The 15,003-nt window shown below is 38.7% G+C and overlaps 2 protein-coding genes across 18 annotated transcripts; both read left to right on the forward strand.

Annotated features, from left to right (window-relative positions):
• The first annotated feature begins 4,780 nt into the window (after window positions 1-4,780).
• On the forward strand, window positions 4,781-9,916 carry LOC103993169 (uncharacterized). Of its 15 annotated transcripts, none has more exons than XM_065078893.1 (9): window positions 4,781-4,955; window positions 5,168-5,357; window positions 5,656-6,086; window positions 6,480-6,614; window positions 6,693-6,735; window positions 7,125-7,184; window positions 7,384-7,498; window positions 8,688-8,814; window positions 9,779-9,916. In XM_065078893.1, the coding sequence occupies exons 3-9, from the start codon at window positions 5,773-5,775 to the stop codon at window positions 9,780-9,782; spliced, it is 798 nt and encodes a 265-aa protein (XP_064934965.1). In that variant the 5' UTR covers window positions 4,781-4,955; window positions 5,168-5,357; window positions 5,656-5,772; the 3' UTR covers window positions 9,783-9,916. The 15 variants fall into 15 exon arrangements, with proteins under 15 accessions (XP_064934965.1, XP_064934964.1, XP_064934973.1 ...); XM_065078892.1 differs by lacking the exon at window positions 9,779-9,916 and adding an exon at window positions 5,529-5,607 and having other exon boundaries at window positions 5,692-6,086; window positions 8,688-9,005; XM_065078890.1 differs by lacking the exon at window positions 9,779-9,916 and adding an exon at window positions 5,473-5,528 and having other exon boundaries at window positions 4,782-4,955; window positions 5,653-6,086; window positions 8,688-9,005.
• A 262-nt stretch (window positions 9,917-10,178) lies between these two features.
• Window positions 10,179-14,792, forward strand: LOC103993168 (uncharacterized calcium-binding protein At1g02270). 3 transcript variants are annotated; one of them, XM_065078884.1, is made up of 11 exons: window positions 10,179-11,122; window positions 11,243-11,445; window positions 11,526-11,616; window positions 11,714-11,819; window positions 12,670-12,890; window positions 12,975-13,051; window positions 13,131-13,239; window positions 13,346-13,471; window positions 13,740-13,850; window positions 13,932-14,039; window positions 14,306-14,791. In XM_065078884.1, the coding sequence occupies exons 1-11, from the start codon at window positions 11,120-11,122 to the stop codon at window positions 14,546-14,548; spliced, it is 1,398 nt and encodes a 465-aa protein (XP_064934956.1). In that variant the 5' UTR covers window positions 10,179-11,119; the 3' UTR covers window positions 14,549-14,791. The 3 variants fall into 3 exon arrangements, with proteins under 3 accessions (XP_064934956.1, XP_064934958.1, XP_009411404.2); XM_065078886.1 differs by having other exon boundaries at window positions 10,346-11,122; window positions 14,309-14,792; XM_009413129.3 differs by having other exon boundaries at window positions 10,346-11,122; window positions 11,243-11,413; window positions 11,512-11,616; window positions 14,306-14,789.
• Window positions 14,793-15,003: the final 211 nt, after the last annotated feature.

Raw genomic sequence — 15,003 nt, forward strand, 5'->3', positions numbered from 1 at the left:
TTTGGTAGTAATGTTCCCTACTTTATGCTCATTTTTTAATGCCCTTTGTTGCATTCGGCAAGGCTCCTAAAAGAGAATATGTTGATATTTGAAGGAAATATAAGAGGCCGTTATGCTAACTTGAGGTTCTAATTTTAATAGAAGAAGCTGGTTCATTGACACAGCCCGTGGTTCTTTGATACTTAATTCTTGCAAAGTATAGACATCAGATATTGAGTGTAAATCATCAGATTTCTTTAGCTTTTCTTACTATTATGTTTGCAGTTATGCTTCTTAATCTTACATGATGTCCTTGTGGAAAGATTTACCTTCATTTGCAGGATTGTGGCCGACTATGTTGAGTTCAAATGTGCCTTAATAAGATGGTTAAGGTGGCTAAAATAAGTGAGAAGATGCATATTCTTTGTGGATGCTATTATTCCACATTATATTTTTAGGTCTAATTTCCCACTAGCTTGCATTATTTAGTTGTCAATTAATAACTTTATGGTTTGACTAAAGTACATTTTGGAATGTCATAGTTGGTGTACTTGACTCTTGGCATGTGCAAATCCAATCATTTAATCACTGTGGAAGGCTTACAAACTTACTAGCTGCACACTTGCTTCATATCATTCCATAATTTTTGTCCGTGAGTTTTGTTTATGTTTCTGGGTTTATCCTCCTATTACCTGAAAATTTTATATTTGTACCTTTTGTCTAACAGCAAGGAATAACTTGATTCCATGTCTTGCAGATGAGAATTCCTCTTGGACATGGTCTTATTTTGTTGCTACAATTCTCAGTTATATTGACAATTCATAAATCAATGGGTTTCCAACATTGCATGTCAAGTGTAAATTCATGCAAAATTTGTCTCATCATTGGCTAACTGTTCACAGCCTTCACTAAATTGAGACTAAAAATGTACTTTTGCCAAAAAGATTAATTATTCTCTATGCTGACTAGGATTCATTGTGAATCTTGTCAGAGAGCAAGCACCCTGAAAGCTGATTCTCATGGGTCACTAATTGATTTTTGTATTATTCATGTGGCCTTCTTTTGTAGAAGTTTGATTCTTCCGTTCGAGATGGCTTATAGATGTATCACCTTTTTTCGCTTTATCCAATTGGCTAAGCCTGTTAAGTTGATTTCTTTCACTTTTTACTCCAGTGTAGATGAAATTAAAATATATTTTATGAAGTACAGGCATTCATGAGTAATGAAGAATAGACAATTTCTTTGTTTTAAGTTACCCTTGCCTTTTCCTTTTTTGTTCTTAATTTAAATTCTTTTAAATCAAGATGTCTTGAACATGTATGAGAAAGGTCCATTCCCTTTATTTTAATGACTAAGCTGGTTAAGTTGACTCTTTACCACTTCATTTTAATGATGTGATTGATTTTTTTTCTCTATTGTTATAAATTTTTAAATGTGACCTCAGAGTATTTTATCTACATTTTTTTAAGCGTCGTAGATGGTTTTACTCCATTAACCACCATGTCTTAATTGTTATCCTATCCCCAATTGCTGCCTGGACACTGCCTCATCAGTTTTTTTTCCTTTAGTTCCGAAGTTTCTAGGTACATTCCCTTTATTTTGATCGCTAAGCTGGTTAAGATGATTCTTTACCACTTCATTCTAATAATGTGTTTGATTTTATTCTATGTGTATATATCTTTTCCATTGTTAGAAAAATGTGACACCAGAATATTTTATCTACATTTTGTTTAAGCCTCGTAGATGGTTTTACTCCTTGAACTATGTCTTAATTGTTATCCTATCGGTCAATCGCTGCCTTGACACTGGCTATTCAGTTTTTCTTCTTTAGTTTTAAATTTTGTAAGATACTTTTTCATCCGTCTCTGTTTTATTTTAATCGAGTTCTTTTAACTTGGTATTTTCTGATACCCTGGGCCTTGGTATGTTATTCTTTTTAAATGAATAGGTCGCTATCATATCCTAATAGTGGAACAAACTTGCTGTTTTCTTGCATATATAAATTTCTCTTTATACTCCGTTGTCTTTGCTCTTACATAGTTTGGAAATAATATTCTTGTCATCGATCAGAAACTTTGATACGCAAGCTAAAAGCCATAATTTGCTATTTAACTGTGAACGTCAACCTTTGTAAATTGTGATCAGAACTGATCTATATGTTGTTTGTGTAGTAGAAGATTAAATCATACTTCATTTAGTTTACTTTTAATTAATACATTTTGGCTATTTCATGAGTTTCAAAAAAATATTTGGTGACTTGTTTACTGCTAAATGGAATTATCTTAGCATCTCTCTTCTTGGAGAACTTCAGTTGTCCTGTTTTTTAAGATGTCTTTTGAGTTCATGTAATTGGATAATTTTGTAACCTATATTGTTGGCCTTTTCTTCTTGGTAATTGGATAATCTTCCTTGCATAAAAGTTGTCCTTAAAAATCCCTATGTAGGTCTCATTGGGGCTGATGAGATAGAAGACACCATGAATGCAACAAAATTTTTGGACAGTTGCATTCAAGTTATCACCAGTATGTTTCCTGATCTCATCATGGAGCATTCAAATTTCAGTTTCATTTTAAAAGTTCTGGATCCATCTATTGCACAAATCTAACGTCAATATTGATGGCAAGTTGGATTAGATGATCGACAACAAAATATTATATCTGGATAATCAACGGATTTGCTTGCCAAGAGGGCAAATGATTTCTCTGCTTGAATGCTACATCAAATACAGTTATTTTCCTGCTTCCAATGAAATAAATGTATGATGCTCTGCATCTTGATCTATTTTCTGTGTGAAAACAACTCCTTTCAGGAAGAAGAAAGCAGCATTTGATCTAGTTTATCAACTGTGTATTCTTGCCAAATCATTGTTCCTTGGTGGATGCAATTTTTCATGCTTGTTTTTTTCTTGTTTCTTCCTACAAGCCATAGAATCTTGTTTCAGAATTGCATGCTTGGGTTCGAACAATCCTGGCTGTGCCTATGTGACTTGCGGCGCTTGTGCATGTAGGTGTATCGGCACTGTCATGGCTTTTGGTTGGTGATCTGCTGTGGTTGGTTTGTTTCTGGATTTAGCTATATCTACATTTAGATTAGATTGTTTACTTCACGGCATGGACATATCACATAGATGTCACAAGTCGGTAATTAGCAATAGATAGAGTAACCATCGCAATCAAACAGTGGATCATACCATCAATGTGGTTGCAACTAATCAACTGTTTCCTGCGTGCAAGCAAGAGAAAAGTCTTGTTGTTAAAGTGGCTGTTCCTTAGCCTATCCTGTCGCCATCTATAGAAGTGGAAAGGCCACCGACCAATGGAGGGAGCTCTATCCCAGATTCTGAAATGAGTTTGTGACTGACGTCGCAGTAGTCTCATATTCTGATGTAGAAGGATAAGTTTTTAGTGATAGAGTTGATCTATTATTTAGCTGATCAAATCATGTGTTTTGTGGAATATAATATTCTTTGTACTGTGCTTAATTTGACATTAACTACTATTTGTCAGGATCTTCAATAAAGAGTCAACTCAAGATGTTGATGACTGTCAATCCGAAGACAAAAGGATGCACTTTTTCCAGCGCGTATCTTCCCCAGGTTTGTGTGTTTATTGAGTTCTACAGCTTTACACAAGCTACAGCATGCAATTACAAGTCCCTGTTTGAGTTCCTGAGAGCCACATTCGACTGTTGTTTTATGGTGCCTACTTATCTTGGGAATAATCCTCTTTGAAACAAGAAAAGCTTATTAGTTAACTTCATGACAGGCTCTGCAATCGTCAAGTCGCTTGTATCAGAAAGAAAGTTCACATGAGGATGAAGATATGAAGAGATATCATTCTTCTAAGGCATGCATAAGACGTACCACCAAGGAAACCCTTCGCTTCCGGAGTCATATAACTTGTGCTTGAGCTGCTGCCACCAAGGACACACAGCATCACCTCCAAGTCTTCAGTCATGTATATATTCTTTCACAAGCTTGATGATGAATCTTGACAATTATAATTAGGTGGGCTAGTGCAACTATCTCCAGTGGTTTTGGCTTAAAGATAGAAACTAAGGTCAGCCAAAATTTGAGGATCATGGAGGCCAAATAGAGATAAAGATTGACCAGTTTGAGCTCCAACTTTGTCATGTATGACTAGTGACCTAATAGGCTAATGGGAAGACTTGAGACAACTTTCATCTACTGTTCATAGGAATTGCTTTTGTGTTTATAATCATGTATGGATTAAAGTATCCAATAAGTGAAAACATGCTGGGAAAGGTAACAACAGGTCCCCTATGGATTGTTTTATCCCATTTGATCCCAACTAATATGTTCACTAGTTCTATCTAAATTGTCGGAATGAACTTTTAAGTCAATGTTTATCTCCTCTTACCTTCCAATCAGAACTTGACCAATTAGATCCATGTCTTTTATTTTGGTTTTATGTGTTGATTTCCTTATTTCAATTTTATGATGATTCAATAATCATCATCACTATTATTTGAAGTATATTTTCTTTTCTTTCATTTTGTCACTCATGTATTTTTTTCGCTTTCACTGATTTGATGATCACTAAATTTTGTTTTATTTCTTATCTATACTTTTTTATATTTTTAATTAAATTAAATTTATTAAATTTACTTTTTAAGTATAAAAATGATAAAAATAAAATATAAATTCAAAATATTGACCAATTAAATGAGTTAGTATATTCAAAAAATTCGCCATCCACTGCATTTGAGTTTATATTATTATCGGATCAATATTTTAGATATAATATGGAATCCGTGCACAGCACTCGAGTTTATATAAAGGGAAAAGAAACAAAGGTAGAAAGGAATGAGAGCGCCGATTCCTCCCTATCCGCGCCTCCGTTGTCTCAGGGCCGGACCAACCTGGTTTGTCTCTCGTACTCCGGCAGTCCCAAGAAAAGAAAGGTTCCTCTACCGCCGGATTTGGTTTCTAGGCTTTTCTGCAGCATCTCCCACAGGTAGATTCCTTTGCTTTGATGTGGAGGCTCTGGTTTTTTTTAATGCTTTGAAGTCGTTGCCGTCTCCGGTGCCTTCTGCTTCGTCTCTTGGTTTCGGTGATATAGGCTTAGTTTTGTCGAGCCTCTTTGCTTTCCCCTGAAGTTCTGAATTTAGCTACCTATTCTGGGACTCATGGCGTCGGTCTTTGGTTCTGTCTTGTGGTTTCTTGAAGCAACAAGTATACCTAGTGGTGTTCTCTGGTTGTGAAGTCGTCGTCGTCGTCTTATTGAAGTTTAGATTTTTGGTATCGTTTGCGGCTGGAGACATGAGCTCGATGTTGGCGCCTACATCTTGGTATTGTGTTCTTGATCGGGTCTCTTATCGGTCTGGTTAGCATCTCTCGGTGTCAAATTACGTTTGAGGTAATATCTAATGCCCTAACTCGATGATTCTACTTTGTTCCGGAGTTTTACGAGGAGTGAAGCTCTAATTGCTCTTCTTGAATCGTATGCCTGACTTTTGTTTGCTAATTTTTAGGGTAATGAACTTTGGACTGGAGTCATTTAAATTGTATTCTGTCCTTGTTCATTTAGGTATCATCTGGAGCAGTTTCAGCACCCATGTCAATCATTTAAATCGTTTCTCTTAAATTGATTTCGTATGGAATTTAGAGTAAGAAACTAATTGTCCTTTGGTTTTAACTAGCATTTCTTTTAGTAGGAGGCCATTCTGATAGCACATACATTTCTGAAGCAGTTGGAAGGAGGAGGAGACACTTCGTAGAAATTATAAGCTTTATAAGCTCAGGTAGAGGACTGGTAGTGTTGCAAAGGGTCGATGCCGAATGATGAGGGTGGTATAGCAGAGCAGAAAAGATGTGAGGGTGTTTCTGAACCCATTTTAGATTCAACCCTGACCCGTAATGGGGACGAGATAAGAGGGGCAGTTATAGTTTCACAGGAAGACCCTGTGGATGGGTCCATGCCTCCTCTGGCGCTTAGCATCACTATTTTCCAGCCCGAAGAAGTCTCCAAACCCAACATGAGTGCCTCAAAGAGCACAGCTTCTGAGGGAGGTGAGAAGATTTCTGGGATGGCTGCCTTGAAGAAGGGTTTTTTATCAAGGAGTGGGAGCTATCAGGAGCAGTGCAGGTAAAATATTTTAAATGTTTCCAAGTTTTTTTCGACATAGTTGCTATGCTATGTTTTTGAATGAATTGATGAGTAGCAGCAGTTTTTTAGGAATAGATGACTTGCTTCAAGGAGGCTTGTAAAACAACATTATTAACTTCTTGGTAGCAGACCTGTTATGGCTTTTTCTTCATGTCATTCTTCAATTCAAACATACATGAAACATTCATCATTGACTTCAGCTCAGGTTCCATCAATCCTTATAAACAGTGTATCCACACCATGTGTCAATTGGTTTTGCACTGTGTTGTTTTCTGCTTATAGTGCAGTTAAATGTTTCAGATTGTTCTTTCAACCTCTTTTTCCCTTTGTGTATCTAATTAGTGATGTTATGATGCTGTAAAACTGGAGCAGAGTTTGTCAGCAGGAAACTGAAGAACCTCTGATTGATCTTGGGTGCAGATGCCGAGGTGATCTTGCTAAAGCTCACCGCTCTTGTATTGATACCTGGTTCCTTACTAAGGGTTCAAATAAATGCGAGATATGCCAGTAAGTCTTCTACTTAATAAGAGATTTTCCTAGTTTTATTTGAAGAGCTAGTTTCTTAGCCTGAAACCTTTTGTCCAGGCAGATAGCTGCAAATGTGCCATTTCCTGAATCAAGACCAAGTGTAAGTATATCAAACCTGAAAGGATGTATAGGGTTGTTTTTGAGTAACATGGAGAGCAGTTTATTGATATTCAGCGTCACTGTTTACATGTTATGTCATGGATCAATGAGCATGGAAATCTTTTATCTTTCTACTTTTTAAGACTATGGTGTAAAACTTTGTAGCTACAAAGTTGGTTTTGATGTCATTCTCAACAAATTGGCAGGTATTAGTAAAATGGCTTTATAAATCTCAAACACTTTAAAGATTACTTTCATCTATCTAGTTAGCACCCTATGCTTCACCTTTTAGATGATATATGGGTTCAGAGGTTTGTTAGACTCTATAGGTTGCTGAGCAATCCAGTAAGATTTATTTTATTTGTTTTCTTTTTCCCTTTTGTGAAATAGGTAAATAACTGTCTCTGGAGGATCAACTCACCCTACGTCATGGGACAAGAACACGAAAGGGTATTAATCTCTTAAGGTTGCTTTAGCTGCAACATGGCATTGCATGATCTGCATAGATAATATGCTCTCTCTGTGCAGAATAAACTTCTTTTTTTTTTCCCACCACCATTACCATCATTGTCATTGCCATTTGCATTGTGTATTTTATTCCATTGCTTACATATTTAACTACACATATTCGGGTTCTTTGTATTATCAGGGATGCTTTAACCCACTTTGGGTTGCATTTGCCATTTTAATTGGAGGACTCTTGTTGGATGTGCTAGTCTCAGTTTCTCTTGGTGTTTCTGCACTGCCTGCGAACATCATAATCGGTAACATTTGTATCCTACTGCAAGCATATATAGATTTTGTTCATCGATTTTTTTGTTTATTTATTTTCAAAGTATATGTTTCACCTACTTGGAAGATAAAGTTGATTGGATGAATTCATGTTCCTTATCCACAAAGAAGAGCAACAATTTAGGGAAAGAGATGACAAAATTCTGATGGTGAATTGCCTGAATTACCATGGCATTCTTACTCTGCTGCATAAGTCACCTTTATATTACTCTGCTGCACAAGTCACCTTTATATTAACTCCTCATGAGATCCATCATTACACCATGTAGACAACTTCTAGATCTTCAGAAGTGTTATTGCTTTGATTCATGAGACAGAAGTCTCCTTATTTGCTGATTCAAGGTTTCGTTGTATGCCCTTATTGTATAAAATCAACTCAAGATATTCACTGGGATAACAATGAGTTGCACATATCATCTTTACTATCCAATTCCTTTCCACCAAGATCAAGTCCAAACACTTCCAGATACAACAAGGAAGGTTATTTTGCAGCCTTTATTTGATGGAAAAACGTTGGATGATAAAGGATCACCTTGATTAGACATATGCAGTATCACGGGCTTTGTTTTGATGCGAAAAAGCTCAGTGATGATAACCTTTTCTCTTTTTTTTTCCCCATATTATTGCCAAACATCTTGTTAGATACTCTACATTGTGTATATGCTAACTTGTTCAGGTCACCTCGTAGTTTATTCATTTTGGAATTAAATTAATTAAAACAAGGAAACAAAGAGGTGTACAAGTGGGCAAGAATTCAAATTATTTTGTTTCAGTCAAGTGGCTTTTCATTCTCAAAAGGAGTTTGCTTGAGTTACTTCTTATCGAAGCTATTGTTCAAATTTGCATATGCATATTTAAGCATTAACAATTTTTGTGATGAGAAGTGTTCAACTTTATATTTAACATAAATATGAAATTTAATTTTATACAATTATCAAATGATACATTTAATTCCATGTTCCTTTTGGTCACACCCATATTTGAGAAAAATTAACAATTCGAGTGCCTACGTACAAAATGTAGGATTTAACAAAACCCTACTCGATATCGTTGTTTTGTCCATTTGGAGATCTTAACCTCTAGCTCCATTTTGCGTTAAAGTTCAGGAATTACATATAGAGATACGTATCGGTCATGTAATGTAGATATCATATGTCGCAGGTGTTCTTATCGTACTTGGATTAGGCACTTCTTTTCGGCTTGCATTGGAATGCTGTCAAGGCCAGGGTTCAAGAAGAAATCTGCAGACGACGAACGTGACCTTCAATCCTGGGTACCATCCAACAGTGTAAGAGTTGTTACAGTGTAGAGTTGTTACATCCAAGAAGTATAGTTTGCGTGCCACTGGATGTCTTTCCTTTTTAGTCATCTGTTCATATTGTGTCTCAAATTTCATTTTCTACAGGAAAACACCGTGTTAATCAACTTGTATATTTTGTGCAATAATTTGAACGAATCTTTCTGATTGATGCTTGTGCATGTATAGTGTATATTTAATAGTTATCTGCTTCATTGTTCCCGTCGATGTTGGGCTTCTGGTTTCTAGGATCCTCATGTTACCTTTGTCATTAAGCTGAAACACATGGATTTCTGGATATAGTCATATAGCTAAATCATGAAGTTATATGAGCATGAAAAACTTTTCAATACCAAGTTTAGGCCAAATGTTGTTTTTTTTTTTCCCTAGCTTATATCGATCTCATTTTCGTGGATGTGATCCGAACTAAAGGATTCATTTTGCTGGATCAAGTGGAAAATATAACTTGGTTGAGCCAGTCTGATGGGTTTTAGATGTGCATATTCCATATGTTGTTGTTTGGTACAATCTTATAGCAAGTTGATACAATCAAACATCAACTCATACAAAGGATCAGCAGCACACCAGACAAGCTTTCTAGGAGTTGTTCATAATATTTGTTTAGAAAAGAGTGAGATGCCACCCACATGATTGTCAAAAAATCACTGATGGGCATTTTATTATCAATTCAGTTATATTATGTTATGAACCCAATAGCTTGCAATTGAAGCAAATGCTATTTATCTAAGAACCAATAATACTAATTAATTATTTTTTATTTTTCTTAGAGCTAATCTTACTTTTAGTCGGAGGTACATTGTTCTACTTCGTCGGATCCAATTAATTTCATTTGGGTGAATCGGCTCTAAAGTCATCTATGTCATCCAAATTGACACAATTTACAAGCTCAAGGTATATATATATATATAACATTTTGTACAAACTGAAATCTCAGATGATAAGGTGCGACAGTATGCCAACGTCATCCTCATCTCACTCCAGATCGAGCTATCGACCGAGGAATCCACGTAGCGAGACAAGGAAGCGGCGGCGGTGGAGCCTTGCGAAGCTGGCATCACTTGCATGATGTGGAATATAAATCTCTGTAGAAAGGTCGCGGTTACATCACCCTTTGGTGTGACATGGAGCGTAAGCATGACGGCGGCGGCGGCGACGGCGACGCTGCAAGTTGGTCTCTAACATGCAGCAATGCCCCTTCTCCTGCCCCAAAAGAGAGTCCACGTCCCCCCATGTGCAATTCATTCTGGCAGGTACCATGTGTTCCCCTACGCCACCCACCATGTGAGAGCCAATGCTGTAAGTAAGATTCTTACACCAAGTCATCCATATTGAATGAATGACGGATGACTCCATTTGCATGTCGTACCAGTCTGGCGTGCGTAGCAGACTGCAGCGAAGCATCCTCGACCGACCCGATCAAAATCTACAGGCCGTGCTTTCCCACGGTGATCCGCCAACGGTTTCACCGAACCGTCACCAATCTCAACGCACTCCATCATGGATCTCCCACGCCTGATCCCACCGTCATTTGATCCGCCGGTGAGCAATTTAAGTCGAGGCTCGAGGCACGAAATCCGGAGATGGCATGCGAAGAGCTCCGCCCCGACCGCACGGCCCTCGGTGTCCTCCGCTTAACGTGTCCCACCGCTGCCATCCGTGTCGGCAGCCACCGGTTAAACCACGTCAGGAAACAGATCTCTTCCCAACGTGTACGGCGTATACGTTACATGTCGTCGATCGACGCCTTGTGTACGGCTCCGACGTCCCCGTTACGTACTTCGAAGCCGGGATCTTCGAATTCGTCCGCGGGGGCCACACCGTACCCCAGTAGCGAAGCGGGTACGTGACTCGAAAGTTTTTTCCCCCACGCCGAAATAGCGACGGTTAAATGGAAACCGACGGTTGGAAGTTTTACGCAGTCAAGAAACTGTTGCCCACAAGGAAAGGACATACAAGAAGGATCCAGCCGATGGAGCAATCAGAGCCTTTGGATCTCGAACGGTCGGCCCGACGCTTCCTTCGGGGCGCTCGAGAAGGCGTCGGGCCGTACGGGGCCACCGGCTAAGCCGGTCTCCGCCTCGTTTAAGTTCCTATTCTTACCCCTTTTCGAAGGCGTGGTATATAAAAGTGCCCCTTTTGTTTCTGCCGTTCCATGGATTGATATCACGGCCAATTCCGTCACACTGCTCGCTTCCTTTTTGATTCCGCCTCTTGTTCACCGTAGCCTTCCTGTTCGTTTCTTCCTTGGTTTCCTGCCTTCCCTTCCGCTCGCAACATGGTACCGAGGCTTGGATTTGTCCCCCATCTCTTTCTTTCTGTGGAACTTGTTCCTGTTGAATAGATTGGTTTAATCGTTCTTGCCATTGCTTGTTGTTGTTGTGCTTGGAATCGGGAGTAGACGAAAGAACGAAACGGTGAGCCAGTCGGCGACAGGCGAAAACAGCAGCAGAAGAGGAACATGAAGAAGAGGATGCGGATGGGGTGCGGCTCGATGGTGGGTTCGGAGCGCTGCGTCTCCTGCACCACCTTCAACATTCTGGCGCCGATCTACAAACGGCTCAGCGAGGGGGTGAGCAGCCCATTCTTCGGCTTCGGATCGTGGTTTGCCCTAGTTCCTTGTTTCTTCGAATCTTGATCCTGTGTGCGGTGCGCTTTGCGTCGTAACAGGACCAGAGCTGCAGGGAGAGTCAGTGCAGGGCGTATTGGTTGAGCCGGAACGAGAGGATCATCGACAGGCTCTTGGGCGATCGTTCCTCCATAATCTGTCTCCAGGTAATGATCAATGTTTTCATCAAAAAACAGAACGAAAAGATCGGTTTTTGGATGAGGGGTATTGTGAATCTGATCGGTTTGGCATGGATTGATTTAGGAGGTCTGGCTAGGGAATGATGAGCTCGTTGATATGTATGAGAAGAGGCTAGGCGATGCGGGTTATGTCTCTTTCAAGCTCGCTCGGACGAACAACCGTGGCGATGGTATGTATGTCAGGTATTGATGTATTGTGAGACAGTATAGCTTTTTTTTGCATCAGTAGACGAGCAACATTGTTTGCTAGAAGGAGAATTTGATTGAAGGAACTCACATATTATAGATTCTGGTTCGTTTGTGGTTATGGAAGAGCCATATCGATTGCTTTTTCTTAAAGAGACTAACCATTTTTATTCCTTATTATTGCTAACCGTGATGACATTGAAGACCTATACTTATTCTTGTGGTTTATATAAAATACTACTTATGTTATTTTCTTCCGCTAGACTTTAAATTCTGATAGCATTAGCTGACTGCTGTAAATTTTTTGCCTTGCTCTGCAAGAGAGACAATCCTTCAGCCTATTAATCTCTTGGCTACTTTTTCTTACAAATTGCCTTTAATTTTGTGGCTAGATATATACACTTTGGAACTGTGTGGAACTAAACTAAGCTTATGATGAATTTGGTTCAAAAAAATATCAGTCTTAGAGAAGTCTTCCTTCAACCTCTCTTAGACTAGTCTCGATCATCTGTTCTTTTTTCTTTTTTTCCCAAAATTTTGCCACCGTTAATCCAACAAAGAATAGAAACATATGCCAATTGTTCATGTTTTGAGGTATTAACCTCCCAAGTCTGTTTGATGGTACAAATGGATACTCTTGAGCTATAAATTGTCTTTAGAATAGGTGTAATAGCTGAATATAATAGGCTTACATGTACCTGAGTTATAACCTGCGAGTTATAAACTTACATGTACCTGTTTTTTCTTAGAATGGTGGATAACTGGCTTTATTAGTTACTTCTTCCTGGCTGCATCTGTTTGCTGCTTAGAAGACGCGTGTTTATTTGTGAGCAGGTCTCCTCACCGCTGTTCATGGGGACTACTTCAAGATTCTAAACCATCAGAAATTGCTCTTTAATGACTTTGGAGATCGTGTTGCCCAGCTCTTACATGTTGAATCGGTTGTTCCTTTTTGGCATGGGCAAAAAAGCAGTGTCCAGCAACAAGTCCTCATTGTGAATACCCATTTATTGTTTCCTCATGATTCTAGCTTGTGTATAGTTCGTTTGCAACAGGTAGATTTCCTCTTTCTTAGCATTTATCCTTTGGCCATTTTTACCTGTGGTTGGACAATTTTCTTATTGGATTGTCACTGACAGGTATATAAGATACTTCAACATATCGAAACATATCAGAAAGAGTACAATCTTGATTCTGTGCCTATCATACTCTGTGGGTGAGCATCACATTCATGCATTCATTTTCAGTTACTAAATCAAATGAGTTTCTTCTTATTCTTCTTCTATATTTTCCAGTGATTGGAATGGAAGTAAGCGTGGGCATGTTTACAAGTTTCTTAGATCCCAAGGGTTTGTATCATCATACGATACCGCTCATCAGTACAGTGATGTCGATGCCCACAAGGTCATAATCCATGTTATTATCTTGCAATGGTAAAGATGATGCCTTTTTTTTAATCATTAATTGATATCCTTCTCTTTTTCGTTTCTTGCTCTTTTTTTGCATGCAGTGGGTAAGCCACCGAAATCACCGTGGGAACATATGCGGAGTTGATTTTATATGGCTTCTAAATCCAAATAAATACAGGAAACCCTTGAGAACTAGCTGGAATGAAGCTGTATTTGGCATTATCAAGGTGAATACTATATTTCTGTTAACTATACCAAGGATACTTTGATGTTAAATACTCTTTTACCCACTGATAGTGTCTCTGCAATCTGTACCATGGAATCTATACTAAATGTCAGTACATTATAGAATCATTATATATTATTCTGCAATTCTTTTCTCACTGGTTTTGAAAATTTTCTGATGTTTGTCAAATTTATGGATTCATCTTTTGCACTTTTTTGTCTTGAAAAATTTCATTAATTGTATGCTAATCTAAATTGTTTGCGGTTTAGTATCTTCTGCGAGCAGCTTCTCTTGCAGAGGATAATGCATTTGCATTCCTTAAGGTGGACAGTCCTGGTGATTACATTACCTACTCTGGTTTCTGTCAAGCACTCCATCAGGTACCGGAAAACTCTCATAGAGTAGTGAGATAATTCTGAAATCATCAGTCGAAATAGATTTAATACTTCAAATCAACGCAGCTAGGTGTAGCTGGCCATCCTCATGGTCTTAGCCCTGACGATACCAAGGATTTATGGATTCAGGCTGACACTGACAGGAATGGTTCTGTGGACTATGAGGAATTCCAGGTATGCTTCCAAGATGTGGCTAATTTCATGCTTGTCACCAATAGTAGTAGTCCCTTAAATGGCATCAAACTAGCTAGATCACCTGCTTTTTCTTGTATTTAAATCATTGATCACCTGCTTTTCTAGTACCTTGGTCCGATACATGTTGCTTGTAAGCATGCTGACTCGGTGAAATCGAAACGCTGGTCACATGCTGCCGTCTCTTTAAGATATTAGCCTGACAACATTATCATCACATCTTTGTTCACGGACAACTGCTCTTGCAGCAGCAAATTTGGAGTCCCAAGTGTCGGGAACCTTTAGAGGAGCAAATAGCTGTGGAAACAGGAGGAACACAAGCAAGAGAAGGGGGACAGCTGGCCTTTGGTTTTAACGTGAAGGATGCGGTCCTCTTCCCGCCGGAGGTCGAGCAGGGGACATGGCCAGAGAATTACTCTCTTTCCGACCATGCACCATTGACTGTTGTATTTTCACCTGTAAGGATTCCTTGTGGTCAACCAGTTTGCTAAGTAAGCACTGATCTAAGGTGCAATGTAGGTCCAAATGCACTGCCTGTTCAATGTAAAGCTTGCAGAGATGAGAGTAGGATACTTGATCTTATGTACTTGTAGCTAAAATGAGTATGCGAAACAGTAGAGCTTTTGGATAGTCTTCTGAGAGAGATGTTTTTGTTCTCTGTCAAAAAGAAACCATTTTTAATGTCATAATATGGAATAATACTCTATGATTCTTTGCCTTCCCTACCGGCTAGGCTCTGAATGATGGATGCTCGTAGTCTATGCTCATCAAAATTTAGGGTTTCCATTTGGCATCCTGACCTTCTCTTTCATTAGAAAAGCTGGGGTCATTTTCTGGCTCTCTAAAGAATGTCCCTTCCCACATCAGCAATACTGTATGCATGCTTAGCATTTGACTTTCTAGTTTATTAATAGCATAAAATAAGAATAATTAGGAAATCAACGAA

This window comes from Musa acuminata, chromosome BXJ1-8, assembly GCF_036884655.1.
Source record: "Musa acuminata AAA Group cultivar baxijiao chromosome BXJ1-8, Cavendish_Baxijiao_AAA, whole genome shotgun sequence".
NCBI lineage: Eukaryota > Viridiplantae > Streptophyta > Magnoliopsida > Zingiberales > Musaceae > Musa > Musa acuminata.

Coding starts and splice junctions, on each gene's coding strand:
- LOC103993169 (XM_065078893.1), top strand. CDS start 5,773: ATGCCGAATGATGAGGGTGGTATAGCAGAGCAGAAAAGATGTGAGGGT. Junction 7,185..7,383: donor TGGGACAAGAACACGAAAGG/GTATTAATCTCT, acceptor TTGTATTATCAG/GGATGCTTTAACCCACTTTG. Junction 7,499..8,687: donor GCCTGCGAACATCATAATCG/GTAACATTTGTA, acceptor CATATGTCGCAG/GTGTTCTTATCGTACTTGGA.
- LOC103993168 (XM_065078884.1), top strand. Junction 13,052..13,130: donor GTGCCTATCATACTCTGTGG/GTGAGCATCACA, acceptor TATATTTTCCAG/TGATTGGAATGGAAGTAAGC. Junction 13,240..13,345: donor GTGATGTCGATGCCCACAAG/GTCATAATCCAT, acceptor TTTTGCATGCAG/TGGGTAAGCCACCGAAATCA.